At 42.6% G+C, this 25173-nt stretch overlaps 1 protein-coding gene across 5 annotated transcripts in view; it reads left to right on the top strand.

Moving 5' to 3' along the window:
• The window catches only part of TPD52L1 (TPD52 like 1), a 204598-nt gene that overhangs the window by 134587 nt on the left and 44838 nt on the right, over positions 1 to 25173 (top strand). For all 5 annotated transcript variants that reach the window (XM_063443182.1, XM_063443181.1, XM_063443185.1 and 2 more), the window contains one exon: positions 20840 to 20941. In XM_063443182.1, coding sequence (XP_063299252.1) covers positions 20840 to 20941 — 102 coding nt within the window. The remainder of the gene's footprint in view (positions 1 to 20839; positions 20942 to 25173) is intronic.

Genomic DNA, 25173 nt, shown 5'->3' with positions numbered 1-25173 from the left:
AGCTGTAGCTAGAGTCTCCCAGGTGCGGGTCACCCTACTCCCATTCTCATTCCATTAGTCCCATTGCAGGACCAAAGTTCAGAAGCAGTCTCCCCGGCAATCCGTGGATGGAATCTTTGCCTGTTTAGGCCGCCGCCCTGCCGCCCTGCTGTCTCGTGGGTCACTGCTCGGTGGGGTTTGTGTGTTCCCTTGTGCGGATTAGTGCCATGCCGGGTAGCTTTTGCTACTGGGGCCACTGAGTGGTCGGCAGATTGTGTTAGCCATGTTCTGAAGCCCAGGGACATAGATGCTGCCTCCAGGGGAGCATGGCGCCTTTTTCTGCCCCATTGATTCGCGGCTCTTTGTCTGTCGGGTTGCTCTATATACAAAAGAGAGAGTCCCCCAGAGGTAGCGCCGGGTAGCCGGGCGGATCCATGCCTCTATTTCTCCCACAGCCCACCTGAAGAGTTGTGCTTGGGCTTTCAGCTTTTCCCATAGGTAAGTGCAGAGCCTTTCATAGAATTCCGGGGTGTGCCGGGGTGGTATGATGAGTGTGTGCCTTGGTTTGGTACGTGGTGGGGCCGCCATCTTGGCTAGGCCCTGATGATCTCGAGTTGTGAAAGGTTTCGTCACTTGGGTCATCAACAGTGTTGGGGTATCCGTCCCCAGCGTGGACTGGGATGTCCCCCGCCGGTCCATGGGGGGGGGCAGCAGGGCTGATGTGTTCTCTCGTTCAGAAGCGTGTCCTGGGCCGTGGGATCGTCCGCCTCCCACGTGCCTCAGGTCCCGTTCTGATGTAGGCCGCATGGCCTGTGTCGATTTCTTTGCGGCGCTCCGGTCCGTTTTGTTGCTTGTGTCTTTTTGTGCCTGGTGCCGGTCACTGTTTGCCCATAGTTCTGTCGGGTCTCTCGATTTCGTAGCTTTTTTGCCTGTTGCTGCAAGAGCCCTCAGAGTATGCGACCGGCCATCTTGGCTAGCAGGCCCCGCCCCCATATATATATATATATATATATATATATTTTTTTTTTTTTTTTTTTTTAATTTTTTTTTTAATTATTATTTTTTCATTCTAAGGCATCTACCCTGTCGTTGGTGGCAAGTTGTCTTTGAATTTCATCAATCCTTGGATGTTATCCTGGAGTCATGGGTAATCAATGAAGCCTTTAGCAGGGTTAAAGCATGCTATATTGGCCGCGATGTTAACTCAGAGTTCGGCCAGCATGCATTCTAACTGGACAGCTATGACCACATCCCCAGTAATGGGTTGCTTAATTTTGAGACCAGATGGTGAATCATACGCAACCCCTTCCCCCGGATTAAAAAATAAATAAGTAAAAAAAAAAAATATATATATATATATATATATATATAAAAGAAATAAGAAAATCCCTTATCTCCCATCGCCATCTTGTCCCATACTGACTTTTGTAAGCACCGCAGCAGTTCCCTGATATCTCAGCTGTTAGGACCTTTGTGTGCCTATGCTTTTTTGTTCTTCCGGCAAATGGTATCCTATTGTACCATAAGTGACAAATTTCCACTTCAAAACCGCAATTTTTCTATAATAAGGCACAGAGCTCAAAAGAGTGCGTCTGCTTTGTTCTATGCTAATAATTTTTCTACTGGGTGTATGATACCTGTAAAAAAAACACTTTGGAGTGCAGAATAACCATATAATATTGCACTCCCAGTTAAACTACTCTTAAGAAATACACACTTTCACATATCCCAGAGATACATTAAACTGGCTATGGGTATAAAACAGCCTAAAGAGAGGAGAGATACCTGCAACACTTGGACAATAAAGCAGAGAGAACTGAAGTAGGCACCAATAGTGTTATACCATTCACCATTTTATTGCACATAAAATATTAAAAAGCCTTACATGGGGAGTTTTCGGACACATTTCGCGTGTCACGTGCTATTCCTCCAATGGTTGATTTTGGAACACTCTCATTCTTACAAAAGCCCTATTCTCTCCTCCTACCTTCTAGGCCAAATGGTACTTGACACTTCACATACACATTACAGATAAAGACTGGAAATATATACTTGGGCGTATAATGACGAACCCCGTTAGCCTAGGAAGGAGGGAAACTTTCTATAAAAGAGTGTCCATGTGGTATTGTACTCCAACATTTTTACATGCACAGATATTTTAGATGAGATCAGGGGTATGCTTCCCAGAATCCCCAGGCTGTCCCAAAAAAAAACTGATATGGTTCCTAGTGGGAGAGGCTAATACCTTAATCCTAGCCCTATGGAGACAAACTACACCCCCCACTCTAGAAAGTTGGGGATGTTAGAGTTATGGAAGGAATGCACTGGTCTACTACAGGTCACAAACAGAAATATTTACAAATTTGGTCTCCTTGGATAGCTCATTGGGACAGAAGGAGTGGGGATGGACCTGTTGGGAGTGAAGGAGATCGGTAGAAGGTACAGAACCCCATGAGGGTGTTTGTGAGGCCAGTGGGTGTAGCGAGGGAGGAATCTTTTTCTACCGCATGTACATTGGGCACAAATGGTACATGTTCCCATGGGAGGTACTGGAGACCACTACTATTGTACAGTTAGGGCTATGATGGGTTGCAGCCCCCACAAATTCCCACTTTTTATTTTTTTATTTTTTTTTACTTATACCAGCTTGGAGTTAGTTATTTCTTCCACCTGCTTAGTGGCTTAAGCAGGTTTTTTTTTTCGTTTAATTGTGTTTGTATGCAGTTTCGTATTGATATGCATAACCTGAATCTACAGTTGTGCAATTGTTATTGTCCTGTTTGTAAACTTTTTTTTTTGGTCTTTTATTTTTTTTGTTGATTGCATCTAATGGAAAATGTATAAAACTTTTTTTCAGACATGAAGAGTATGTTCCATAAACACAAATTAAAATTTAAAAAAAGGCCTTTGGTTTCACTATCTATACTTGTTTCCAATTCAACCATATATCTCAGCAGAAAATATAATTACTGCAAGCTGTCTGACATTTCTACTATTTCATCATATATATAGTAGTTAACATGTATTATAATGTAGCATTGAACATGAATTGGTAACGTAAAAAGGTAAATGTTGCTTATGTGTTTAACATTTCTTCAATTTATGTGTTGTAGTACAGCTTAAACATATCTTACCAATAAATCACCATACAGTGATTTTTTTTTTCAATCCATGTGTGGCAGAACCTACCACCAATTTAATTTGTTTTGCCTTTACGCATGTTGTTTCCCTTTTCCGGTCTGGAGTTATTGTGTACAAACCTCCTCCATTCGTCTCCCGAACAAGGACCACCCCTATACCCCATTAGAACGTTCACACCAGCAACTTAAGTGCGAAACCGCAAGGGAAGTAATTAATGAATGCTTCCCCTGGTTGGCCGCCATATTATATAACCGAATGCACGTGGTCGACAAAAGAATGTCTCCCGAACGTGGGTAGCGGCACTTGGTCGTCGAGTGCCTGGAACTCTTTTGGCTAGGCGCTCGCACAAACCCCGTAAAGATAAGACCGCTGCCCGTTCTACTTCCCGACCAACTAGGCGAACGACGTTCAGGAGATATGAACTACCGAACAGGGGGAGCATTCGTACCCTGAAATTAAGAGAATCTCTTGCATGGTGTTCGCACAGTAATCCCCGAACAGAGGTCAAAACGTTACCTCGATGGCATTCCTGTTTCACTAAACCAATCTGAGTGATATTATATGTTATACACTCATATATCTTTTGTGGGGTTCCTGGTTATGTTGGGGGCACTTTTGGGGTACTGTATATTTTGTGTAGATTTTCTGTATCTGAGAGATCATTAAATTAGGGGTTTTGCTCACACAATTATCTCTCAGGCACAAAGGATCCTGGGAATAAAACCCCTGTTTTTTTGTATTAGAGACCCCATGTAAGGGTCTGTGCATAAAAGCCGTGTGTGGTCGGAAATAAATCAGTTGACTCCCAGAACTATGTTTTGTCTGGTTACTGGGGGAGTGGATGTCTGCTTGTTTTAATGGTTCCAGATTGGCTGAGTGAAGGAATTAGCGGAGGTAACCAGTCGGGATACCTGTGGTCCGCTACACCATGCAAAGTTATTAAAGTTATTTTTATTATTTTATTCTACCTTAAAGGAGCACCCCTCTCCCCCTCCAAAATTAAGACAGACTTCAAATTCTACATTCAAACCCATTGACTGAGGGTTTGCATTTTAAACAGCCATCTCATTTCTTGTTGGTACAGTTTTTTTTTCCAATATATCCCCTCCTCTCAAAGCTCTATACATCCTTTCAACAGTTTATTTCTCTCAACACCTAGAACACTTCTCCAATTCAGTATCTACTCCTTATATTTCTTCTCTCGGCAGTCTCCAATAATCTTGTTCGCGTTTCATCTTAGTTCTCTCTCATTTGTACAGTTCCTTTTAATCCTAAGCAATTCAACTTTCAGGATATTTATTAACCATGGGCAATAGTTAAAGCTATGGTTATATATACAGCAGATTGATGCAACAATAAAGACGTTTTTATTTCCAAGTGCTCGAGTGCTGGCTCATTATGGAATGGCTATTTGATATACTACCAAGCACCGGACTTAAAAGCAATATGGAATAGTTTGGAGTGCAGGACTAACTTTATTGTATATGTGTATATATAGTCATAGAACAAAGAAAGTACACCCTCTTTGAATTATGTTTTTTCTATTTGGACATAATAACAATCATCTGTCCCTTAGGATGTTAGACAAAACCTCTACTGTTGCTTACTGTTTAAATCTGATAGATATGCAATTACATTTTTTTTATTGCAAACTATTGGTATTGTATGCTATCTAGAACAGTGAAAAATGTTTAATCTTTCTCAGATTTATGATGTAGAAGCGGCCTGCACATATCTACATATATGGTTGGGCGGTGAGGAGGTTCAGGAGATTTGGAAAGATGCCTATGATTGGTTATTTTTTATGATAAAAATTGAGATGTATAGATCTCCTAAACAAACTCTTTACTGTCCTGAATGACTTTAGCTGGAGTGTTTCTCCATCTGCACTGTTTTTTTTGGCAGTAAAACTAATCTGAGCTAAAAACTGGAAGTTAAACCTTCATGGATTAGTGCGTGCATACAAACAATTGCTTTTTCAGTTTAGAATGGAGAGGAACATTATGTGCACTCTATTAAATTATTATACTCTATAAACATATTAATGTTAGCCGATTCTCATGTGCAAATATATTAGGCCTTTTATGCTCTTGTGCCCAGTCGTCTTCACCCTGACTGCCATCCTGTGTTTCTGTTATTGTTTGTGTTTTGTTTTATATGGTCTTTGTACAATTTGTTTAAGTATATTATTAAAATGTTTAGGTCTTGGATTTGGTTGTAAGATGATTTGAATGAGTGATTTCTTTATGTATTGTATTTATTTGTCATTAAAGGAGCACTATAGGGTCAGGAACACAAACATGTATTCCTGACCCTATAGGGTTAAAACCACCATCCTGCTCCCCTCATGCCTCCCTAAAATAGTAAAACTTACTTGTATTCAAGTCTGCAGCTGCATATTTTGTCCCTGTTTCCTTTAGACCTGCCCACTGCCTGCTGACATCAGCAGAAGTGGTAGCCTGGTCCAATCTCATTGCTTCCCCATAGGATTGGCTAAAACTGACAAAGAGGCAGATCTAGGGCAGAGCCAGCACAATTCAAACACCGCCCTGGCCAATCAGCATCTCCTCATAGAGATGAACTGAATCAATGAATCTCTATCAGGAAAGTTCAGTGTCTGCATGCAGAAGGAGGAGACACTGAATATTTGGATGCATTTTAGGCAGCCATGACCCAGGAAGGACCTCTCTGAAAAGACAGTGTTTACATTAAAAAGCCTGAAGGTAATGATTCTACTCACCAGAATAAATTTAATAAGCTGTAGTTGTTCTGGTGACTATAGTGTCCCTTTAAGTATATTATTGTTTGCTTATGGAGTAGAATAAATGCATTTTTTTTTTTATAAAGAATTGTGTATTAGTACTTTTGGTAGTACTTTTCCTTTCAATCTGTTGTCCATGTCTCCTATCTAATCCCATGTCTGTATATATTAACTCAGTGAGCCTTTACCCAAGAAGATATATACAAAAATTACTTATTTCAATCACCCTTTAACACATAAATCAAGATAGTACAGATGCCTTTAAATAATTGTTTATTAAAGCAACCAGCTACAGTTTTTTCCTTCCAATAGGTTGCCGATGTCTCCTATCTAATCTTATGTCCGTGCGATATTGGGAAGGTTTGGAGAAATGGTAAGGAGGGTGGAGGTCATGTGTATATTATTATTATTATTTTTTATGTATTTGCACTTAGGATATCTTCCCTTTATGTTTTTTGCTGTGATTACACTTTTAGAAGTTTCATAATGCTACACTTCTGTTTTCGAGAGCAAAAATCTGAAATAGCCTGCCTTTCGGTGGGTCACCGCTCAGATCTCAAGCTGGTTTTAGCTCTCATCTTGTGCCATTACAGAGAGAGCATATCTGAAGCATATCAGACTGGTCTTGTCAGGGCACCGCAGGCGGCTGTAAGGGGAGGCTGCAATCCACTTGCAGCACTCACCCTCTGTCCCTCGCCGCCCGCGGTCTCCCCTTCCCCTACCTGTCAGCGAGCGGTGTCCTCCCTGCTCCAGGCGCCGCTCGTGTCCTCCTCCTCGCCTCCCAGCGGCAGCATGTATAACGCTGCACGCTGGGAGCCCGCGCATTTATGCAAACGCCAGGGTCGGTCACGCGACCCGGCGTTAAAGACACAGTACCATAATTACAGTGGGAGGTGTAAATATCTCCCACGTGTGATTGTTAATTCTGATTGGAAGTTATCCAATCAGAATTAACCTTAGGATATATATACTTACCTTTCCTGTCTCTCAGTGCCCTGTTGTGGTCTTGTGATACCTGTATTGCAGTCTGTTCGTGCGTCTCTCTCTGGTTACCGATTATTTGGCTTGTTATTCCAATTTTCCCGTCTTCTCCATTCCTTTGACCTCGTCTTGTTTCTCATTCTCCTGTTTTCTGGCTCCCTTTACTTGGCTTGTCTCCTGACTATTCTTAGTGTGCTTAACCCGGCCATTCTAAGGACCGGTATAGCACCATTTTCTTTCTGTGACCTGTTAGCATGTTAGGTTCCCGAATCGTGACAGGTCTCACCTGAATGGGCAGTCCAGATCCGAAATGCCAGCAAGTTCCCTCTGCATGAGAGACATAGCAACCCAAGACGATCATTTCAACTTTGTTAGGCATCATCAGTGAGGCATAGCTGATATCTCTCTTGGCACCGTGATCAAGGGGTCCACGTCTGGATTACCCTTTAAACATATGGAGTCTCCTTGACTCTTTCTGACCATTAAGAGCCTTAAGAAATGTAAGGTAAAAAGGTGGTTAAGTCATAGTAGCACTCTCAGATACATCCTTATATAGGAGATCCAGCCTGTGGTATTAGGAGGCTATATGCTTTGCAATATATCCTTTTAGCGTTAGGCATAAGTTATCCTTTTGCAAATAATTGTTCTTCTTTTTTCATTAGATAGTTGTGTTTCTTTTGTTTTTTTACCCTTTCCCCCAAATCTCCTGGTTTTATTTAGTCAAATGTATTATACCTAATCTCGATGCAAAAAAAATAGCTACTCCCCGCTTTTTTTTATCTTTAAGAGAAGAACATACTGAGTTGGGAAAATCTTTAAAAGTAAATTTCCCTTCGTCTGTTCTGCGCCAGTGGGTCTCTTGAATGCCTGCGACTTGCGCCTTTTCCCTTCTAATTTGATCAAATAGGAGTCTTCTTTTCTGTGGGGAGTTCAGACCTTGCGCATTGATTGAAACAACATTTAGCATATGGTTTTTTAGCCTACTTTTCTCCTTGTCTCCCTTTCTCTTTTTCCTTCCACTTACTCAAGGTTACGTTCCCATCAGGAAAGATATCTTTAGTTACTGTTTTCTGAAATTGAATTCTGTCTTTCGTAGTCAACTTATACCGTTCACCAAACCTCACAACATTTACACTCACTAACACATTTACAAAAATCATCCCTTCAAGGAAGTATGGATGGACCTGCGGTATACCCTCTTCCGCAGAGCCTCCAATCAGATCCAGTACAGGATCAATATTGTGATGCTATGCTGCCCCTCTTAGAGAGCATTTGGCCAGATATTTCATTTATACCCCGGACTTATGCATTTTTCAAGCTATCGAAAGGGAGAAAAAAAAAAAACAACACAGACCCTGTCTCCATTAAAGCTATCTTTATCCTCTACCTCCCCCCCCCCCTCCACTGCATCTATCCTCCTAACTCTTTATCATCGTACCGGACCTTCTTCATCCTTTGCGCTCTATTAAATATATGTTATTATATAGTTCCTTATATCCCTTGATGTTTTAAACGACCCCTATCAAGAATTAATATGTCATATCCACCAGTGTCATTCTATCCTTAATTAGTTCTAGTTATTTACATTCAGTTATCTATATATATCCTTCAATTCTTCTAACTATAGTTTATCAAATTACACCCGTTTCTTAAATGACGCCTTACATTTCTTAAGCTATATCTATAAGTGCTCAGTGCTCAAATTTCTCAGTGTTAAACTTAATTAATCCTTCCATCCTCTTAAAGCTCGTGCTTTTTTGTAACTTATTAAATCAGGGACATTTTTATCCCCTGGGCTTCATCTCCCGCTCTGTCTCTTTACAATTCAGTAGCAGAAGGCCTTTAATTCCAGTGCTTATGCATTCAAAAAAGTTTAAGTGGACCAACTTTGTGAAGAACTATTATCTTCAGGTGAGTAGTGAGAAAAAAAAATAAAAAAATTCATTCTTAAATTGTAATTCTTTGTGTATCCTAATTTTACTTGTGTCTACAGTATAGTAAATCCCTCTTGCTACATTAGTACTAATTCTCATTTTTCAAAGTCAATTTGCGCCCTAGATGAGCGGAGTTTAAAGGAGTCTCTGAAAATGGGGTCAATCCCCTATCCTTCATCATAAGCTTTGGATATTCAGTAGTTGTGGTCCTTTGAGCTTTGTGTAGTATCTATTCCTTGCCTTTGCTTGTCTGTCTCTTTGGTCGGCTGTAGATAGTGCGGGAGATGCGGAGAGAGAGAAAGGAAAAAAAAAAAACAAAATAACAAAAAAAAAAAAACCCTCTCTTCTTTCTATGTTGCAGCTTCTCTCCTCCGTCCTTTATCCTCCTCTGCTATGTTATCCGGATCAAAATTCTGCTCGGTGATCCATTTCGAAATTGCTGTAACGTCCGAAAAGGAGTATGTCTTTGCATCATGCGAAACAATGATTTTGCAGGGGTATCGCCAAGCGTATCTAATATTCTTCTGACGCAAAATCCTTGTGTAATTTGCGAACGGTTTTCTTTTAATCCTAGTATGATAGGAAATGTCCGGAAAGATCATAATTTTGCTATAGGAGTCCTTCATCCTAATGAGTCTTGATGCTTTTAGCACTTGTTCTTTCATTTTGTATGACGAGCAGCATATCATTACATCTCTAGGTTCACTTTGAGCCACGAAGTCAGGCTTCATAACTCGGTGGCATCTTTCCAGACAGTTTGATGAGCCTGTCGTTTGTATATCCAGTTGAGAAAAAATCTCCATTATATAGTCTTGCAGTTTATCGGTGTTAATGGATTCTGGAATTCCCCTAATTCTGAGATTATTGCGCCGTGAGCGATCTTCTAGCTCTGCAATTTTAAGTTCCAGCTCCTCTATTTTTTTGCTTGACTCTCTCATGGTATCTTCTATTGAAGCTTGCTGAAATTCCATCGATTCTATTTTTTCTTCGTTCTGCTTAAGTTTCTTTCCCATCTTTGTTAGCTCCATTTTGCATTCCATAAAGCCTTCATGAATCTCTTTTTTAATTTTTTCTAGTTGGCGTTCAAAGCAAGACTCGAGATGCAGGAGTAGTTCGTCCGAGCTATATTCTTTTGGACCTAGCTTTGTAAATATATTCTTTGGGGATAAATTATCTGCTTCTTTAAATGATTGGGATGAGGAGTCCGATATATTTTGTTGCTCTATTTCTTGTTTCTGTGTTTGGACCGGAGCAGAGGAGGAGAGCCTTCTGTCTGTCTTGCTTTCTAGCTTCTTATCTCTTTCTCTCTTCATCAGCTGCTTATTATCTTGCCCTTTCCTGGACGCCATTTGGACACACACAAAAAAAAAAAAAAAACACCCCCCAGAAAAAGAAACAAAAAAAAAAAATAAAATCCCCTTTAAACCAGATTCAGACGGACCTTTATAGTATTAAATCGCTTCTTTGAGGCCGTTAATATGTCAATCGTTAGCTTTCTTTTGCTGAAGCCAGTATCTTAAGTGTTATACTTTAAAAGGGCCAGCAGAAAGAGTTGTATTTTCCATGTGTCATTTTTTTTTCCTTCTCTCTTCTTTTCCCTCCTGGTGTTACAGGCCTCTAAGTTGCAAATCAATTCTTAGTTGTTTCTGATTGGCAGATTATACACTTCAGTGTCGGTTTCGCTTGTCTTAACCAGTTTTTTGCCTCACTGATTTACTTTCAGCAGCCTTCCTATCTCAGTATTCGCTGCCCACATAGAAATGTTCTCTTTTTCTTTCTTTTATGTATATGTGTTTTTTTTTTCTTCTTTTCTTCTTTTTTCTATTACCCCTTCCGTTTCTTTTCCTTTGTCTTTTATCGTTTCTCTTTTATTATAAATCTTAATCTTAATTCATCCGTCTTATGTAAATAGATATTGTATTGTTTATAGGAGAATCTCCCTTAGCTTGCTTAGTGGGGCTAAATTGCTTAATGAGGCTTAGTGAGGCTATTACCTCGTTACAATATTGCCTCAGTACCCTGGAGCCCTCTGGCTTTTTTTTTTTTTCCCACCGTGGCACTTACATTTCTTCTCTGGGTGTACTGATCGGGTCACAGACAGTAATCGCTCCCCTTGCCCCCACGGGTGACGTTAGTGCCGTTGGTGCGTCTCTCCCTCGTTCCCAGCTGTCGGCTAAGCAAGGCCCCAGCAGTCAGTACTTCCCTTCGAGTGGGTCTATGTCAGGTGACTTCACTTGTGGGCTTGCGGGCTTGCGAACCCGTTTACAGTCAGCTTTTCGGTTCGCCCCCAGCTTCAAGGCTTCAGGGCTTCAGGGCTTCAGGGCTTCACCTTCAGGTTGGTCTCGTCTCGTCCGTCCAGGCGTCTTGCGGCTCGTCTCTCTAGGGCGCCAGCATCTCCGCGAGCGAGGACACACGCACCCGTGCGTTCACGTCCTACGTCATCGCTCCTCCCCCCCCACTGATGTTTGTCGTGATTAAACACGTAAAAACTGATGCGCTGGGCAGATGGATTATTCTAGTCTGTATAATAGAAGATAAACTTTATACAATTGCTAATATATATGCCCCGAATACCTCGCAGATTCAGTTTCTATATAAATTCTTTACACAATTAAATAAAATCAAACAAGGCCATACTTTAGTCATGGGAGATTTTAATCTGGTAACAGATCCCATTATAGATAGAAAATCCGAAAAAGTCAAAACTCCTTCAAGGAATGCTTTTAACTTGGCAAAAAAATTTCGGAATATAATACAAAGAGAAGCCCTCCTCGATTGTTGGAGGACCTTCCACCCCACAGAGGTGGATTTCACTTGCTTCAGTAAGACTCATTGTTCTTACTCAAGAATAGATTTTATATTTGGTGATCGAAATTTAATAGAAAATGTGAAATCTACAAAAATAATTACGGTGACATGGTCAGATCATAACATGGTGAAAATACAATTAAAGAACAACCGCTTAAAATATAGGACAGACTGGAAATTGAATGATAAGATATTAATCCCCAAACCTAATAGGGAACAGATCGCAAAGGCGATAGACATGTACTGGTTGGACAATGACAATAACGAAGTCTCCTCAATTACAAAGTGGTGTGCATTCAAAAGCGTCATAAGGGGACACCTTATTAGTTTAGAAGCACAGGTTAGGAAAAACCGACAGGAATCCCTTTCCAGTCTATATATTGAACTAAGTGACTGTTACAAAAAAAATACTACGATACCGTCAAGAATGACCTCGAATCAAATTAGGATAATAGAAAATAAAATAAATGAAATACTGATAACTAAAATAAATAAGAATCTCCAGTATATGAAAACAAATTATTATTATAGGGGAAATAAGGCGGATAAATTACTTACCAATAAAGTTAAAAATATACAAAAAACTAAACTAATTACAAAAATAAAACAGGGAAATGAAATTATATTAGAACCCAAAAAAATTGGAGAAGCATTTAGAAATTATTATTATAAACTTTATAATTTGCCGGTCACATCTTCCCAAGAGGAGGCAGATTGTTATTTTCTAAATATTCATCTCCCTAGGCTAGATGATTCTCAATTAGAACAATTGAATACAGAGATTTCATTCCAAGAAGTTCATGACGCAATTCTCGCCATGAAAAAAAATAAAGCACCGGGCCCAGATGGGTTCACAGATTTTTTTTTCAAAACATATAAGGACAGGCTGATTCAGAGACTGGTAGACAGCTATAACTTAGCGATGAATACAGGTAAACTACCTAAAGAGATGCTGGCTGCAAATATTCTACCTATTTTAAAAAATAATAAAAATTCGGAAGAAATTAGCAATTACCGGCCAATAGCACTCTTAAATAATGACTATAAAATTTATGCCTCTATCATCGCTAAAAGGATAAAGAATATAATCTCCTCCCTGATCTCAGAAGACCAGGTAGGATTTATACCAGGAAGGATGTCCTCCAATCATATTAGGAAGATATTAAATATACTTACAAAGATTCATAAGAACAAAATCCCCTTTCTAACGATGGCCTTAGACGGAGAAAAGGCATTCGACAGAGTCGGATGGAATTTCATGCAAGCAACTCTGAAGGCTTTCGGGTTTTCTGGGCGCATTATCCCGGCAATTATGGCATGTTACTCTATGCCATCCAGTAGGATTGTTGGAGGGGGGATCAAGTCTGACTGGTTTATGGTATCAAACGGCACCCGTCAAGGATGCCCTTTATCCCCATTATTATACATCTTAACAGCTGAACCCCTGGCATATGAAATACGTAAAAACCCGGCAATAACAGGGCTAAAAAAAAGAGACAAACATTTCAAGATATGCCAATATGCGGATGACACACTGCTAATGTTAACCAACCCTCTCAAGTCTGTACCAGCTGCTATGCAGGCAATTGAAAATTACAGCCGCCTGTCAAATTATAAACTTAATGTCCAAAAAACGAAGGTTTTACCCTTCTATATGCAAGAGGAAGAGTATCAGTATTTATCTGAACATTTTGCCTTTAGGTGGGAAAAAAAGGGATTTGTTTACCTCGGGATCAATATAGTGAAAAACCCTGCAAATATAATGACGGCTAATGTAATCCCCCTGATTGAAGAATGTATTCAATCTTTAAAACACTGGAACTCCATGCAGTTATCCTGGTGGGGGAGGGTTAACTTTATTAAGGCATACATTTTTCCCAGGTTTATTTACCTCTTGAGGATGATTCCGATTCAGATACAGCCTCAACGACTTAAACTTATAAATAAGATTTTTAGAGATTATGTATGGCTACAGAAGAAACCTAGACTGGGCCAGGATCTCCTGTATATGAAACACAAACAAGGAGGCATTGGCTTTCCAAATATCTTTATATATCACCAAGCGGCTCAGCTAATGCATACCCTGCCATTAATCAAACAGGATAAAATTTCACAAAATTGGTTTGAAATAGAAGGGGAAGATATCACCACCCCTTATAATAGTGTAGATCTAATGTGGCCTATAAGGAAAAAAGGTCGAAATAATAATACAGGATGTACTACAGATAACATGATAACAAAACCCCTTGTAAAATTTTGGACACAATTCAAAAATCAATTAGATCTAAAAAACAAAATATTACCCGCTGTGCCCTTTAAAAATTTAGAGGTCTGGATAGAAAATCTGGACACAACAGAATGGATTGGAAAGGGGATTAAAAAAGTAGCGGACATATTAGAGGATGGTAGGATTATACCTTTCTCCGAGTTACGGAGAATTTATGGTCTCTCAAATGCACAGACTTTTAACTTTATTAGGATCAGGAGCTTTCTGTTAAGCTCCCTCAGTAGTAAACTGAAGTCTCCTTTAGTAGTCAAATTAAACGAATTAATTGACACAGAGAAGGACATAAAACTACTAACCAGATGTGCTGAGATCATGAAAAGTATAAAAGGATATGTTCAGCCCCTAGCAAAATGTAAATGGGAAAGAGATCTACTGATAGAAATTAATATAAGGGATTGGAACAGGGCTCTCCAAACAGTATATTCTACGATACACTGTTTAAATATTAGGGAAGCTCATTATAAGCTTTTAAATCGATGGTACCTGACCCCAAAAAAGATCCAGAAGTTTTCAAAGGGAGAGACCTCTAGCTGCTGGCGATGTGGTGGTGAGGGGGCTAACGAACTCCATATATGGTGGGATTGCCCTCCAATTAAAGCAGCATGGGTTCAATTTATGGGACACATTAACATTCTTTTAGATACTACATATAGCTGGACTCCTGATACTTTGCTCCTTCATATAAATTTACCGCATCTAACAAAGGAGAAGAAGTGTTTATTGATACACGCTTTGATGGCATTTAAATTAGCCATAGCAAAAAATTGGAAAAAAACAAGAATTGAATCTTGGCCACACATTAAGGCGATTATCTTAACCCAATGTAAAATGGAAAGGGGTATAGCATCACATTTAAATATTAATACTCGCCTATTTGAGATATGGGATGAATGGATAAGGGTGCTTGAAAACCATACCGAGGATAGTTTCCTTAACTAGGAGAGGTATAATTTACTAAATGACAGATATAGAAAAGAAATGTCAACTTTACTGTTTGTATGTTTGTATATGCATGGGTTCAGGCACAGTATGGCTGCAGAGTAAGAAGATAGGGGCGGAGCGCACTATAATTTTGGCACTCCTTCCTCTACCAAAGCTTACTTGTTAGAACTATTTTGTGGAGAATAGAGAAATGCTCAAACATTCTTATAGGGTAATACGATCTGTATTATTGAGTATATGCTTCTATAATCTTATCTATATACACAATGTACTGTACCTGTTTGATGAATGTTTTACTTGTTTGTCTTTTATATTGTTAAAAAAAAAATACCAATAAATAGAAATTTAAAAAAAAAAAAAAATGTATTATACCTAATCACTTCCACTGTAAATGTTACAGAGACTCGATTGATGTATCATTATATCAAGACATACCAATATTTTGACTCCCAGTGAGAATCTATGCTAATTAAGTAGCATTTCTTGTAACAATCTTTTTTGTTATTTTCTAAGGATCAATTGTGGTTTATATTGCCGGGCCAATTTCTTTGTGGAATTTTAAACATAAATTAGTTTTACTCCATAAATTAGGAGACTCCATATGTATATATTTTCTTCTGTTAGGTGATGGGTTTATTATTATTTTTTACTGATTATTTGAGTCCTTAAATACTTCTGATTTCAATAAAAATTTAATATATATATATATATATATATATATATATTTGTCCAATTTTGAACAAACTTTTTTTTCATTTTTATAAGGACTTTTTTTCCTCTTTTAGTAGGGATCCTTTGGCATTAGTTAATATTCTCCAATGCGCTGTGGGTTATGCCCTTGCAAGCTCCCCAACACAACCTATTGATCCTCTATAGCAGTGGATCCCAACCTTTTTTCACTTGAGTACCCATTGGCAGCACATTTCCATAAATTGTACTCCCTCATATTAGCGAAATGTTTGTTATTTCAAATTTAGAAGTTTTCTCTGCCCCATTTCCCCCCTTTCTCTACCTCAGGCTCTCACTGCTTCTCCTCTGCCCCAGGCTCCACTACCCCTTCTCTGCTTCAGGCTCTCTCTGCTTTTCCTCTGCTTCAGGCTCTCCCTCTGCCCCTAGTATCCCCTGCTTCTCCCCTTCCCCAGGTTTCCCTGCTCTTCCTCTGCCCCAGGCTCTCACTACTCCTCCCCTGCCCCAGGCTCTCTCTGCTTCTCCTCTGCCCTAGGTTCTCTCTGCTCTTCCACTGCCCCAGGATCTCCCTGCTTCTCCTCTGCCCTAGGCTCCCCTCCTCTTCCTCTCCCTGGGCTCTCCCTGTTTCTCCTCTGCCCCAAACTCTCCCTGCTTCTCTGAACAACCATGCTACTCCCTGCTCCTTCTCTTCCCCAGGTTCACCTGATTTTCCTCTGCCCCAGGCTCACCTGCTCTTCGTCTCCCCAGCTCCCTCTGCTTCGACTCTGTGCCACGCTCTCCCTGCTCTCCCTCTACCCCAGGCTCACCTGCTCTCCCTCTGCCCCAGACTCACTTGCTTTTCCTTTGCCCCAGGCTCACCTGCTCTTCCTTTGCCCCAGGCTCACCTGCTCTTTCTCTGCCACAGGTTCACCTCCTCTCCCTCTGCCACAGGCTCACCTGCTCTTCCTTTGCCACAGGCTCACCTGCTCTTCCTTTGCCACAGGCTCACCTGCTTTTCCTTGCCCATGCTCTTCCTTGCTCTTCTTTTGCCCATGCTCTTCCTTTGCCCCAGACTTGCCTGCTCTTCCTTTGCCCCAGGCTCACTTGCTCTTCCTTTGCCCCAGGCTCACTTGCTCTTCCTTTGCCCCAGGCTCACCTGCTCTTCCTTTGCCCCAGGCTCACCTGCTCTTCCTTTGCCACAGGCTCACGTGCTCCCCCTCTGCTCATAGTTACCCTGCTCCGCCTCTGTCCATAGCTCCCCTGCTTTTCTTTTGCTCAAGGCTCCTCTGCCCATATCTTCCCTACTTTTCTTCTGCCCATGGCTACCCTGCTCCTCCTCTGCCCCAGGCTCTCCCTGCTTCTCCTCGGCCCCAGGCTCTCCATGCTTCTCCTTGGCCCCAGGATCTTCATGCTTCTCCTTGGCCCCAGGATCTCCCGGCTTTTCTCCTGCCTCAGGCTCCTCTACTGTTCTCCTGCCCCAGGCTCCTCTACTTTTTTTCCTGCCTCAAGCTCCCCTACTTTTCTTTTACCCATGGCTCCCCTGCTTTTGTTTGCTCCATGCTCCCATGCACTTTCTTAGCCCCAGGCTCCCCTGCTCCTCACCTACTTTTCTTCTGCCCATGGCTCCCCTGATCCTCCTATGCCCCAGGCTCTTCCCTGATCCTCCTCTGCCCCAGGCTCTTCCCTGATCATCCTCCTCTGCCCCAGGCTCTTCCCTGATCCTCCTCCTCTGCATCCTCTGCCCCAGGCTCTTCCCTGATCCTCCTCATCTGCCTTCCTCCTCTTCCATGATCCTCCTCATCTGCCTTCCTCCTCATCCATGATCCTCCTCTGCTCCAGTCTTTTCCCTTCTCCTCCTCTGCCCCAGTCTTTTCTCTGCTGCTCCTCTGCCCCAGTCGTTTCCCTGCTGCTGCTCTGCCCCAGTCTTTTCACTGCTGCTCCTCTGTCCCAGTCTAATCCCTGCTGCTCCTCTGCCCCATTCTTCTCCCTGCTGCTCCTCTGCCCCAGTCATCTCCCTCTTGCTCCTCTGCCCCAGGCTCTCCCTGCTGCTCCTCTGCCCAACAGTTTATCTGCTCCTCTTCTCCCCAGGCTCTCCCTGCTCTGCTTCTGCCCTAGGCTCACCAGCTCATCCTCTTTCCCAGGCTCTTGCTGCTCTGCTTCTTCCCAAGGCTCTCCCTGCCCCTCTTCTAGCCAAGGCTCTCCCTGCTTTTTGTTTGCCCCAGGCTCCCCTACTTCTGCTCTGCCCAAGGTTCTCCTGATTTTCCTCTGCACAAGGCTATCTCTGCTCCTCCACTCCCTGGGTTTCTTCTGCCTCAGGCTCCCCTGCTCCCCCTCTGCCCATGGCTCCCCCTTTGCCCATAGCTCCCCTGATCTACTTTTCTTTTGCTCCAAGCTCCCCTACAAATGGCTTACCCTACTTTTCCTCTGTCAATGGCTTTCCCTGCTTCTCTTCTGCCCCAGGCTCTCCCTGCTTCTCCTCAGCCCCAGGATCCCCCTGTTTTTTTCCTGCCCTAGGTTCCTCTACTTTTCTCCTGCGCCGTCTCCTCTACTTTTCCCCTGAGGAGGATGACCATGTGGGGGCAGTGTGGGAGGGTGACAAAGTGGAGAGGGGGGCAATGTGGGATGTTGACAGAGTAGGGGTAGTGTGAAAAGGTGAGGGTCACAGAAGCAGTGTTGGGGCAGTGTGGGAGGGTGACAGAGGGTGTAGTGTGGGGGCAGTGTGGGAGGTTGACAGAGTGGGGACACAATGTGGGATGGTGACAGAGTGGGGGTAGTGTAGAAAGGTGACAGTGCGGGAGTATTGTGGGAGGGTGACAGTGAGGGGTGAGGTGTGGGAGGGTGACAGAGGGGGTAGTGTGAGTGGGTGACAGTGTGGGAGGGTGTCAGTTTGCGGGAGTGTGGGGGAAGTGTGGGAGGGTGACAGTTTGGGGGCAGTGTGGGAGGGTGACATTTTGGGGTGTTGACAGAGTGGGGGTAGTGTAGAAGAGTCACAGTGTGGGGGTAGTGTGTGGGGAGGGGGACAGTGTGGGGGGTTAAAGCGTGGGAGGGTGACAGTGTGGGAGCATTGTGGGAGGGTGACAGTGTGGAGGCAGTGTATAGGGAGGGTGACAGTGTGGGGACAGTGTGGGAGGGTGACAGTGTGGGGGCATCATGGGAGGGTGACAGTATAAGGACATCGTGGGAGGGTGAAAGAGTGGGGGGAGGGACATGTGGGATGGTGACAGAGTGTGGGTAGTGTGGAAAGGTGACGGTGTGGGGGTATTGTGGGAGGGTGCCAGTTTGTGGTAGTGTGTGGGCAGTGTGGGAGGGTAACAGTTTGCGGGTAGTGTGGATAGGTGACAGTGTGGAGGCAGTGTATAGAGAGGGGTACAGTGTGGGGGCAGGGTTACAGCGTGGAAGGGTGACAGTTTGGGGGCACCATGGGAGGGTGACAGTGTGGGGGCAGTGTTGGAGGGTGACAGAGTGGGGCAGTGAGGGAGGGTGACATTGTGGTTGGGGCAGCGTGGGAGGGTGCCAGTTTGTGGTAGTGTGGGGGCAGTGTGGGATGGTAGTGTGGATGGGTGACAGTGTGGAGGCAGTGTATAGAGAGGGGTACAGTGTGGGGGCAGTGAGGGAGGGTTACAGCGTGGAAAGGTGACAGTTTGGGTGCACTATGGGTGGGTGACAGTGTGGGGGCAGTGTTGGAGGGTGACAGAGTGGGGCAGTGAGGGATGGTGACATCGTGGTTGGGGCAGCGTGGGAGGGTGACAGTTTTGGGGTAGTGTGGAAAAGTGACAGTGTGGGGCATCATGGGTGGGTGACAGTGTGGGTACATCATGGGAGGGTGAGAGTGTGGAGGCAGTGTATAGGGAGGAGGACAGTGTGGGGGCAGCGAGGGAGGGTTACAGCGTTACAGTGGGTGACAGTGTGGGGGCAGTGTTGGAGAGTGACAGTGGGTGGGGGCAGTGTGACAGAGTAACATTGTGGGGGTAGTGTGTGGGGTGGGTGACAGTGTGGGAGAGTGACATTGTGGGGGGTAGGGTGTGGGGTTGGGTGACAGTGTGGCAGTTTTTCTATCAATACAGTATTACATATTAGAATGCTGGAAGAGAAATAGCAACTCCAATACCACAAGACTTACTTAGAGAAGAAATAGATTAGAACTAGGCATACACGGCTAAATTCTGCGCTGCTCCAATCAAATCCTTTTATTAGCAGCATTTGATTCCAGGACTAGGTTTCACTCTGTTCTGGATTAGAAAGCTGTAAGTATAGCCAATAGAGGTTTATTTAACCCTGCAATGTAAACATTGCAGTTTCTAAAAAAACAAACAAAAAAAAAACTTTATTGGCTTACATTGCAGGGTTAAGATTAAAGCACCACTGCACCCAGACCACTTCATTGAGATGAAGTGATCTGGGTGACTTTAGTGGTCCTTTAGTGATGATTAATGAAGTTGTATATAAATGATTGCCAATGCAATGTTACGTGCATTGGTAGTATATATATTTTGTTACGTGTAAATTCACTTTCTTCCAGTCTTGCTGGTTTTCTGTGTAACTGGATACAGTTATATGGCGCAGTAATAATGATCACCAGGATGCTAGTTGCCACTGTTTTGTAACATCCTGCACAGATATAGAGACTAGGGATGTGCATGGGCAAAAAATTTGGTTCAGCCCTTCCAAAATTCGGAACTTCGGGACTTCAGGATTTCGGCATTTCCCTCACCTTAAGTCCTAACCCTACTCCTAACCCTAACCCCCACAACCACTTACACCTCTAGGTTTAGGGGTAGGGTTAGGGGTAGAGTTGGGGGTAGGGTTAACCTGGGAAAGAGGATGAGCAGGTGAGCCTAGGGCAGAAGCAGAGCAGGGAGAGCCTGGGGAGAAGAGGAGCAGATAAATTCCAGTCATTATTTACGTAATTTTCTCTACCTCTCTTGTTTTGCCACTTTTCAGAAATCCAAAGCACTTCGGCACTTCTGAAATTTGGCGCGGTTTGGTTCGGCAATTCGGTTCAGTTCTGCACTTCTGCAATTCGGTTCGGCACTTCGGCAATTCTGACATTCGGAAGCATCTGAATGTCCGAATTGCCGAAATTCGGCCGAATTTACATTCGGAAAGAAATGAAATACACATGTCTAATAGAGACACATTTTAAAATGAAAAATACCACTAAAGGCTATATTAAAGGCTATATTAAAAAAAATCATCATTTATATTATACAGAATCAAGCCTTGGCCGAATTATATTTTTGTAAATGTCTTTATGTTTATTATTTATTTTTCTCTTTTTTGCTGCGTTAATACTTATTCCGCAAATGTATATATTTACAATATTTTCTCTCTTATTTATAGATATAAGAAAACACAAGAGACCCTCAGCCAGGCAGGAATGAAGGCATCTGCTGCTTTAACCAATGTGGGTAGTGCCATAGGGAAGAAACTGGGAGATATGAGGTACTATAGCTTTATTATTCCAAATGTATCAATAACTTACTTTACATGTCTAAATACGAACACTAACAAGATGCAAATTGAGCATGTCAAGGTAATATTTAACTTTATCAACACTTCAAAATATTTTAGTAAACCAATAATGAAGCCAAAGAAAAATCCATAGTGTATCGGTCTTGAAGGGAGGATGACTTGGGGAAGAAACCACACATATTAATTATTTATTTACAGTATACAGCATGTCATCAGAATAACACTTGGCGCATGTCATGACTAACTGCCAGTGTAGCCTGAAATGTGTCTATAGGTTGTTTTTCTTAGTATGATTTTCATTTCTCATTAACCCCTTAGTGACCAGACTGTTTTAAAATTCTTACCGTTAAGGACTAGGGCTGTTTTTACATTTCTGCGGTATTTGTGTCACGTATCCTATAAGTGGGGATTGTACCACTGGATGCCATTCGGACTAAAGCTAGGTCAAGCTCTATCAATTGTAAGTAGAACCATAGATGTTTTATTTACTTCTATTTTATTCTGGGATTTTCTGCACCATTAGTTCTCTCCTTCTGTTACATATATGGCTGCCAAGGATACTCTGATCTGATGACCCCATTCCAGAGGAACTACCCTGACTCTTTGAGGTTTTATCTTCCAGCAAGTTTTACCATTTGGATTCACACTTGGTCTTATATTTGAACTTTATTTTTCTTTGTTTGTTTGTATATATATATATATATATATTATAAAACATCTGTTTTTATAATTTCTGGCGCAACCTTTATCCTCCCTGTTTGACTCAAATATATAGATTTCATATTATTTTTATTTATTATATATACATAGATATATGTATAATTTAATTCTAAGTGTATTTTGATATAAAATATATATATTGGGGGGGGCGGAGCCTGACCAGCATGGCGATAGGACGCAAGGCTCATTAGCTCCGTGGCAAGAAATACTAATTAAGCCTTTCACGAGCATTATAACCCACATCCTACGATTTACACTCACCTGAAGTGAAGACGTACCTTGTGGCTCCCAGTGGTGTGAGTCCGGTTGCCGGTCCGGTTGTTTGAGGTGGATCCTGCGTGGGGCAAACCTGCAGCCTACCAGCGGTCTACTGGCAAGTGGTGTGGGAGACACGGCCGATCCCTCCACCTGCTGCCTATGCTCCTGTGCCTCTGAGGGTCTTCTCCTACTCTCCTTCCCCTCCCCCTGCCAGTGGGGGTTATCCCGGCACTCTTGCGGTCGTGATGTTATTCCGGACTGCATGGTGAAGCTTGACAAGAAACTTAAAAGGGCAGACGCCATGTGTGAGCTCGGACCAGTCACCCCCTCTAATCTTGACCTGCTCTTTTGTTGAGGAGAATCACTGAACGCCAGTACAGAAGCGAATTACAAGCCTTGCAAGCACACTTACCTCGGCAGCTTCCACTGTACTCCTGGTGAATGAAGGTAGATCCAGGCCGCAGGCAGACCCGACAACGGCGGAGACACCCAGGTCATCTTAACAGAGCAGAGGACAGACACAACCTAACATCAGGCCTGTACAAGTGATCATACCAAACTCTCCACCGAATGTGGCGAAGGGGTCTCCAGGACCAGCACACAACCCTACCCCATGCTTCAGCTTGTTGTCCCTTCAAACCCATGCCGAAGCTACTGAATTTGGCGACAGATACACCGCAGTGGGACTGTACTCTGCCCCAGAGTGGAATCGGGTGATCTGAGTTGGTGACTCTTACAAGCACATTTTTATTCCCAACTGCTGCCTCTGCAGTGCATAGAGTTAACTTGTTATAAATAGCATGTTATACAGCTCTCTCTCCTGACATGCCTAGTTTAAGTTCTACTTACACCATGCTATATGTTTACCTAATCTACTATGTCTGAAATACCTAATCTGTTTGCACACCTATATTACTAATACTATTTGGACATGTTCACTAGCCTGCTTCTTATATCTTTACAACCAAAAAAAAAAAAAACATGTGCAGCAACTCTTGACTTTCTATGTTTATATATTGTCATTATACATCTTGTCATTTGTCATTACAAAGCTTGTACTAATCCCTGCACGCCTAAAATAAAGAATGAAAAAATATATATATTAATATCAACATAGAGTTAGAATAAAATTACATATATATATATTTCCTGGCCATATCCATGGCAGCACAACAATTGGTAGCTCCTTCTTATCCCTAATTAGACAGGAACTAATTAAATGAAAGGTATACGTACCACCTCCTATCCCCTCCTCCCTCTTTTTTTTCCTGTCCTATGCCTATAGGACATGTTAGTCTTGGAACTAAGCTAATTTTCTTTTATGGCTTACTTGAGGATTGGTTCCTCTGGCCCCTTGGGAGTTCAGCCTCTCTTCCTTTGGAAGTCTCCAGTACACGGCCCTGTGCAAAGGTGTCCCCCTGGAGAAACCCCCTTAGTGACCGGGGTTCTAAACTTGCTGTGACCCGAGGGATAGCAAGATGATGTGCCATGTTTTTTTGCACTGCACTGACCTTAGGGGTTGCAATAGGCTGGCAAATATGTGGAGGATTGGGGAGAAGGATCCACTGTGGACAACCCTGGATGCCATCTCTTCCAGCTTGCTCATGGAAGTTCTCCGATTAGGTGCTCCTGTTTGTATTTCAGTCCCTCATTCCCGTTCAGGTGTTCTTGCCTTCCAGCACAAGGTCCCCGGCATCCTACTCAATGAGTGTGCACACGCGGGCATTTGGACGTTTACGCGGGTGCATCAACTAATTTCAATAGACAGTGAGCAGCCTTACCAGTAGATGATGCAGGGACTTTCAAGGATCCGATGGACAGAAAGATGGAGTACAATCTTTCCAAATTATACGTAGCTTCTGGTACTGGCCTACATCCTGCTGTAGCTCTCACATCGGTGACCAGAGCATTAAAAATATGGATGGAAGAATTGGAGGATGATATTAAGAATGGCAGAAGCCGGCCCTCCTTATTGGATAGCTTGAGACATATGAAGCTGGCTATGGCTGCTCACTTCTGCACGAGTGGGGGCTTCTAACCTGAAGGGGGACCTATTGCCCCCCCCCGGCCTGAACGGCGGGTGGGGGCCCTACAGTAAAATAAGGGGGGGACCTCCATGGTTGAAGATGGATTATTTATTTTTTTTTTTTAAATTTTCTTTTTATTTTTTTTAAGTGCGTCGGTTATTATGGATTTTTTTATTTGGCCTTTCTTGGGGCTGAAAAAAGAAGATTTTAGAAGAAAGAAAACATTGAATGGTAAGTTTTATTTTTTTACAGGTACTAAGTTAAAAGGTCCCCCCTCATTACTTTTAGGGTGAGGGGAGTAGGTAGGGGTTACTTTTTTTTGGAGGGGGGGGGGGTTAACTAGGGGCTTGGGTCCCTTAGTCACCTGGGGGGGTAACTTTTTTATTTAGGGCCCCCAACCACCGCTATGGGGTGGGGGCCAGGGGGGTGGACATTAGGTCCCCCCCTTATTAGTATTTAGGGCCCCCACCCACCACTCAGGGGTGGGGGTCGGGGGGGGGGGGCGGCAACAGGTATTTTTAATTTTTTTATTTTTAACAGTGAGCAACCACCGGCTACTCACTGTTTAATAGACATGCCCCTACTCACAATATAGCGAGTAGGGGCAAAATTTACTAATACTAAGTAATTTTTACTTAGTATTAGTAAATTTGGCTGAAAGACCAATCTAGGTCTTTCAGACTTTTGGTGGATAACTCCCTAATACCGTGGGAATTAGGGAGTTATCTACTAAGCGGCTGCAAGAGAAGTCCAAAAGTCCCCATGCACATGCCTAACGGACAATCACCACTGTATAATATAAATAATCTTTATCATACATCTTTATCATACCATGCATTCACAAAACATAACAATATCCCCAATTAACCATAAGAGAAAAAGACCCAATTCCAGGGAGGGAACGTAAAGGGAGGGAAATATTCGCCTCCTGTCTTTAATAAAATTTAGATTATTCCTTTACCGAGGCTAGAATAATCCCTAATTTTATGGCAAGACCGGAGGCTTCATATTTGCAATTTTAACGCCCAAACATAAAACCAGAATTAACATAAGATTGAGGACAGAAATAAAAGCAAAACGTAAAACCGATTCCCTAGACCAAACAGCGTTGCAGAGAAAAATCCAGAAGGGACCCAACGGCTTCTAAAGCTGCTGAAGAAGTGGCGCCCCGAAGCAAATGTGTCCCAAAGGAACTCG

This window comes from Pelobates fuscus, chromosome 2 (assembly GCF_036172605.1).
Source record: "Pelobates fuscus isolate aPelFus1 chromosome 2, aPelFus1.pri, whole genome shotgun sequence".
NCBI lineage: Eukaryota > Metazoa > Chordata > Amphibia > Anura > Pelobatidae > Pelobates > Pelobates fuscus.
The sequence above is the reverse complement of the archived record's forward strand: the minus strand, read 5'-3'. Positions and strand labels throughout refer to the sequence as shown.